This window comes from Trachinotus anak, unplaced genomic scaffold, assembly GCF_046630095.1.
Source record: "Trachinotus anak isolate AG129_WGS33_773 ecotype Australia unplaced genomic scaffold, CSIRO_AGI_Tana_v1 ptg000019l, whole genome shotgun sequence".
Taxonomy (NCBI): Eukaryota; Metazoa; Chordata; class Actinopteri; order Carangiformes; family Carangidae; genus Trachinotus; species Trachinotus anak.
The window spans coordinates 25,699,985-25,706,914 of record NW_027273870.1 but is presented as its reverse complement, the minus strand read 5'-3'; the positions used below and the strand labels follow the sequence as shown (position 1 = coordinate 25,706,914).

The 6,930-nt window shown below is 39.7% G+C and overlaps 1 protein-coding gene across 1 annotated transcript; it reads right to left on the bottom strand.

The window, feature by feature from the left end:
- Positions 1-1,431: 1,431 nt before the first annotated feature.
- On the bottom strand, positions 1,432-4,714 carry LOC139636815 (dynein axonemal light chain 4). The gene is made up of 4 exons (XM_071505163.1): positions 4,577-4,714; positions 3,989-4,068; positions 2,686-2,769; positions 1,432-2,470 (listed from the first exon to the last, which is right to left on the bottom strand). The coding sequence occupies exons 2-4, from the start codon at positions 4,058-4,060 to the stop codon at positions 2,306-2,308; spliced, it is 321 nt and encodes a 106-aa protein (XP_071361264.1). The 5' UTR covers positions 4,061-4,068; positions 4,577-4,714; the 3' UTR covers positions 1,432-2,305.
- Positions 4,715-6,930: the final 2,216 nt, after the last annotated feature.

Sequence of the window (6,930 nt, the reverse complement as noted above, 5' to 3'; positions counted from 1 at the left end):
CGGATGAGTGTGACTCGACTGTTTCCTGCACTTGTTGGTATCGAGTGTGACCAGAGGGGAGTGGTGAGAGTGAGGCGTGAGGACATCAGCCCTGTTTGTGAGGCCAGCCTGACCTGATTTTGGGGTCACTGTGTTTGGGTACTTAAATGTTCAGGATGAAGTTGCCAGATTTTGCTACTCTGTCAATAATAGCCACCTCCCTCCCTCCACTGCTGGGTCAAAATGCCCTCCGCACTGTCATGGTGCAAAAGGGCCACTTCACTTACATAATATTACAGTTCTTTCACATCACGTTTCTCTTTTTAGTCTGTAGTAGTGATATTAAAACTATGCAGTGCAGTATTCTGTTAATAATACTTCCTTTACATACTGTTTCCGCACATGTACTCTAACAGTGAGTGTAGCTGAATTATTTATACGTTGCAAATCATCTCTTTCCACTGGTTCATGTCTATCAGCGTACAAGATGGTGCCAATAGGAGGCCACACATTAATATTCTAAACATGAAGTTTAGCAGTCACACGTTTATTCTACTGCTGGTGTTTAACTTGTCAACTGACTCAAATGTGTAAGCTACTGAATTTATAGGTATTCAATCTCATTGTTGTTGTTAGATTTAGTTTAAATGCTGTAAATAGTCAAATGTTCATGTCAGATTTGTCTTTGTTACCCAGGAATTGAAACTGCAAATAAAGGTCATTTTGCATTATTCAGACTGATATTAACTGATGCATTTAAAATAGATCACATGAACTGGAGCGTCTCTCACTGAAACCACAGAACAGAGCAAGCTGAGAGGAACTGTGTCTCTTTGTGTCAATAAGGAAACTCAACAAAGAACATTTAAGAAAAACTTGCAGTTTGAGCAAGTTTTCCCACAAAATATTTCAATAGCCTTTAGAGGGAAGTAACATTTAAACTGTAAAGCTGAATCTTTCCCACACAACTTTCTCCAGTTTCTCAGGGAAAACATTCCTCAGCAATTCTCACATGTCCCTAACACTCAATCAGTTTTCTTTTTTCCTTATGAACACAAATCCATTTCGGGTATTTTTGGAAGCATCTTTGTTAGTCTCCTCCTCTGTGTATTTCTTTTGTATAAAAAGCCTTGGAAAAACAGTTGCTGGCATGTTATTCCTCTGTGTGAAGCACATTCTAACATTCAAACTCAAAATCTATTGATACTTGAGACAGATGTCATTTGACTCTTGGCAGTGTGGGCGCAGTGACTAATGAAACTATTAAAAAAAAAAAAACCCTCTTCCCGCTCCAATTTGATCTCTACTTACCAGAAATCCCTCAGCAGCTATTATTTTCAGGGGGTCATAAAAATTGCATTTGCTTACGATGAATTTGACCTTAACCTTGAATGTAATTGTAAACCTTCAGTCACGAGCAAATGTTGTGAAGAACACAGGCAACAGTTCAAGTTCCTATTTCATCACATTTCAGAGTTTATTGTACAATCAGGTCAGTTCACACGTAATGGTCCATTGCACTGGATCATTAAAACTGGCATCACCATGGAAACAATCACATTGCTAATATCACTCAGCAGGGTGATATCATTAGGGATTATTACAAACACCTTTACAGGGAGAAAAGGTGGATCGGGTTTAGTGTTGCTTGACTCAGGAGTCTCTGAGCCTTTAGTTGTAAGAAGATGACACTGGTCCTTAAAAAGAAGTTTTTCAAGTCGCATCAAAATATGTACACATAAAAAATATTACAAATTTTATTAAAAGACTAGTGCGGCTTGAGAGAGAGAAAGACACGTGTGAAACGTTACAGACAGCGTGGACAGTTTACTGTTGCACTAACTGCTGAGGGAGGTGACAATGAAATGCTATTTCAAAAAACTGTGTGTGTCCAGCACACACTAACATATAAACTCATTCACACACACGCTCCCTGAAGAGGAATGAGGATAAAGGACTTTGGAGACCCTGGCTGGCTGTATTGTTTGTAAAAGTTAAACTTACTTGCACATGCACACTCACAATGTTTAGGACCATGGATACAGCTTCAAAGAAAAAGGGAGAAAAGTGACAAACAAGGCAGGAAGCTATTTTTATGCCAAAGTGACTGCCGCTCTCAAAATTCCCTTTCAAGTATCTTCCCTGCCAACTACGTTTTTTAACTGGATAAGATCTCCAAACGATGGTTTGCTATCTGCCACAGTGGCTGGTGGTGTGGACAAGATGACTTGCCGCAACACAAATGTAACCAGCGTCTGGCTGGTAGCTGGTGCTCATTCCCAGCCCAGTGACCAGGTCAGAGGGGAGGAGGGGCGGCGAGGAGGTGCTACGAGCACTTCCACACACACACGGCCAGGCTCCCTCCAAAGAACATGTAGAGCAGGTTCTTCACCTCGTGTGTGACCTCAAAGCCGAAGCCTTCACCGATCACTACGTGCCACGAGCTGCCAAATTTCTTGTCCATGGACTCCTTGATCATCTTCGCTGCACTCTGGATAAGTTGGCCAGGACAAAAAAAGATCAATGAAAAAATTAACTGTCATAGGGATTAAAGCCTAATAGAGTTCATAAAAATAAAAATAAATCTGATAGAATACAGCTGTCAAGACTGACTCAATTGCCTCACTGAACCCATTCCTATTGACAGAGCATGGCAGCAAAGCTACCATATAAGCATCAGAAACTGACAGGACACGACACACTTACCTCATTGTTGGTGGCAAACTTTTCACAGGCTGTAACACACAGCTCCATGGTCTCAACCCTCATTTCCTCTGGCATGTCTGTGTGCTGAGAACAACACAAAATGTAAGGGTCTACATTTTCCTGTCAGAATCTGCCTGGTCTATTACATACAGTGTTGGGCAGTAACGTGTCACTCAGTAATGAATTACTATAATATTATTACTTTCCCCAGTAACAAGAAGTGCAAGGGATTACAATTTCTAAAACAGTAACAATATTACGATGACTAATCCTATCAGTATTGCGTTACGAGAAGGCAATTTGTTTTTCTCCTAGGTGGGCTATCTTATGATGATATATATGATTATATATGTCGTTCTGCTGATGTAAGATGCTCTTATTGCAGCTGCTAGTTGTCTGAAGTTCAAACTCCAATAGCTGAGAGACGTCAGACAGAGTCTCAGGACAGCTACTTGGCAGAAAAATAATTAATGGACTACTTGACGTAAATGTTAAAAACATTAACATGAAGTACAACACTCCGACCCCATCTAGCTCACCCGAGGAGCTGCTTTGTAGCTCAGGAGGTTTGGTGCTCACCCTGACAAGGACAGACTGTCTGATAAAAGGTTTGAGAAGTTGCTCTGAGATATAATCATTATTTCACTCCTGAACATCAGGACCTTGTTTAATATGTCAGGGCTAAAATAAAAAAACAGGAAGCTGTGGTATCACCCTAAATGTGCAATGTTTAATATTTGTAAGCAAAAATAATATAGTAATATAATGGGTGACGCAAGTACTTTTAAAAGAGTAATAAGTGAAAAAGTAACTTATTACTCTTCCTGAGTAACTTGCCCAACACTGATTTAACACAAGTATTATGCCAGAACTATGGAAGGAATCTTGTGTGTGCCTGTCTTAGATAAATAACTGTTAAATATTTGACTCTGTAAAGTACACATTCGCTCATGGATTGAAGAGGAAGTTCAGTCAGGACTGCATTTACGTGTTTTGGTGACTCAGTCAGCACACAAAGCAGCAATTTGTATCAATGGGAAGTTTTCTTACATCTCTAAAAAGTCTACCAACTATACAGATTTCAGCAGGCACGTTTGATGAACTTAGTGAGACTCGATTCCATCACAATGCACATTTGCAGCACTCAAACTTATAAGCCTAAGCCTAAAATTTGCGGCCTACACAACAAATGTGTTCAATTAAAATATAATGTTGACGCTGTCTTTGCAGAATGGGCTGCTCTCAGTCGCAGTTAGGATGTTTTTGTCCTGTAGCCAGAGGCACTGTCCCACTTCTCTCCTACCCTGATGAGAGGGAAGCTGTGCAGTCTCTTATAGTCGGCCTCTTCTTTCTTTCCCTCGCCAGTTCCAGCCATTCCGACTCCTGCAAAAGGACATTTTCTGCAAGTTATCTAAAAAAAAATATCTTAATGGTTACAGGCTCCCTTAAATGTGTATTAGAAAAGTATTTCACGAGCAGCGTCAGGTATTGCAGAGAGGGATCACAGCTGTAGCTAGCAACACTCTGTACCCGGTTGGGGACGAGGTTAGCTAACATCACTTAGCCGTTACTAGCTAGCTACAACAAGTATCGCATCATAGTTTATGACAAAATAGATGATTTCGCATTTAGACAATACACAGATATGACACATTGCGGATGTTTGGTGAACTTGACCGGGCTTTATCATGTTTGTAACCTTAACTAGGTTAACAGGGTTTTACTAGCTAGCTAATTAGCCTAGCTTGTTCGATAGCAAACAGCTGATGCTACCGGTTGATGTTGTCTATCCCAGATTTGACTTATTTCAATCCATCGTTGTGTTATTACCAGTGACGGTGTGTTGTCAGTAGTTTATAAATACCAAATGACACAAGGACGGGTTACTTACGAGCCGTTTGTCCAGCGAAAACTTCTCCTGTTTGACTCCCAGCTCGGTCGTTAAGGAGACATCTTAAACAACAGACGTCCGTGCGTAGAATCCCCGCCCACCACAGCCAAACGTCGTTCCTATTGGTTCAGAGGCTGTCAATCAACTGAAAACGAACGCGTCGTTAACCGCCCCTTTTCACCAAAACTGTTTGTTTGTTTGTTTGTTTTCTATGAGAAATTAATGTTTCACAATGTGTTCAACAGCACATGAACCATACCACACCTACATCTGGCTGCATTTGTATGCAAAAGGGTGGGCAGCCCTGTGCAAAGTACACATTTTGTAGATTATTAGTAAGAAGACCTAAATACATAATAAAAAAAAAACTTCATAGTCATTTATTCAGATCATTCATTGAACTCCAAAAATACTCAATTACAAGTAGAAGTCATGCACTTAAAATTGTACTTGGAGCTAATTTTGACTGCTTTATATGCTGGGATTGCATTAAATGCAGTAAAACCCTGCATGCAAGATGTTACTTAATAATACTTGGTTACTGGTAAAAATAAATGAACAAACAAACAAAAAAGACACTTATTCAGTATTCAGATTGTTCTCTGTCAGTGTTGTACTGTTGTATCACCAGATTATATTTGATGCATCACCATTATGTTGCTGTCAGTGAGGGTGGAGCTAATTTTAACTGGTTTATATGCTGTTGTTTTTTTTTGTTGTTGTTGTTGTTGTTGTTTTGTCTGCAGTAACACCAGAAATAAGTGAGGAATATTTATTTAAATATGAGTACAGAAATATTAGCAACAAAAATACTCGACTACTTATTATGCAGAATGGTCAGTGTTATATAATTGAATCAGGATATTTCATGCACAGCTCTTTTGTAATATTGTAATGTTGTAGTTGTTTGAAGTGAAGTTAATTCTAACTGATTTAAAGGGTAATTTAATCTAATAAAACACAGCTATATATTCATTATATAATATTTTAGATTCTTGTGTAAACTCTTAATGTAAGTGAGGAGTAATGTAGCATAAAACTGAAACACTCAAGTGACATAAAAGTAATTAAGAGCATGTGCAATACTTTTTTTAAGAACTGAATTTTCTTTGTTTAACTTTTATTTAAGCAGATAAATCCCACTGAGGTTAGCCATCTCTATTTCAAGGGACACTGAGCCAGGACAGCGACGTCACGAGTTTCAGACAATATAACATCAGGCACACAAATAAACAATAGAGGAAACCAGGTAACACTGTATAAAGGCTGAAATAAGACAATAGCAAAGAAAGTTACAAAACAGTTGTCAATATTAAGGATTTTGAGATGGTGACAGTTCATAATGCACCATGATAAAAAAAGATTCCAACATAGGAAGACATAGTGTTGGTTCATTCATATATAACAAGTCACTGTGATGAAGAAATGGTATGAAGGTTGCATAGATGTAGATATTTTCCACTGCTGTCTAACTGCATGTCTGCCTGTTCTAAAATTACACCGCTCTGTGCAAGTAAAACCCGTTTCAATCCATCCTAATCAGCCCTCTCACTGACTCTGACCCACATTCAGCTGGAAACATCTGGGTGGAATCCCCAGGTGGAGAGCTGTGGCCCAGAATTGTTAGTCTGCTCCACACACACACACACACACACACACACACACACACACAAATACACAGGCCACAAATCCAAACTCGCAAACACAAAAATCCTCAAAGCTTTGAGAGTGAGATAGTCCCAGATTCTCTGTCTGTTAGCCTGGGTTGCGCATTTAGTGTCACACACCCGGTGGAGTAACTCACTCTGAAATACCACCACAAGCATCTGGATTACTTTGGTCTCTCAAACAATGACTCTGCTCTGGATTAGAGAGGATTATCAATCAATCCCCAGAAGGGCAGAAAAACAGATCACGTGATAATCTTTCTCTCTTTCTTCTTCCTCTCTCTCCCTGTGTCCTTGTCTCTACCCTTACTTCTGCACTTAGACAGAGGCTGCAATTTGTGAACCATAAATTTGAACTTGGCCCCTGCACATCAACTCTGCTGCCTCCTTTTCTCAAGAGTGTTTTGGCTCAGATAAACAATAAACCATTAACTAATTGCACCGCAGACAGATTATGTTATGAAATGCTTTAGCAGACGCTTTGATCAGCCCAGTTTGCCCCAGTTTGGTGACAACATGAGTTCGAGAGCCATAAATACAGTTCGAATGAACAGTCCCAGCTCAGGGTCCAGTTCATATTCCCAAATCTTTCCGTCAAATCACACAGTCTTCATCAGTGGATGGAATTTGCTCAGTTGTCATGGTGATGGCTCTGTTGAAATGGGAACTGAATAACTGTATGATTTC

What these genes read in the sequence shown, in the direction of transcription:
- LOC139636815 (XM_071505163.1), bottom strand. Translation starts at nt 4,060, where the DNA reads ATGGCTGGAACTGGCGAGGGAAAGAAAGAAGAGGCCGACTATAAGAGA. An exon ending in ACAGCTTCCCTCTCATCAGG is followed by an intron (nt 2,770 to 3,988) that starts GTAGGAGAGAAG and finishes TGTTGTTCTCAG; the next exon opens with CACACAGACATGCCAGAGGA. An exon ending in AGTTTGCCACCAACAATGAG is followed by an intron (nt 2,471 to 2,685) that starts GTAAGTGTGTCG and finishes CAACTTATCCAG; the next exon opens with AGTGCAGCGAAGATGATCAA.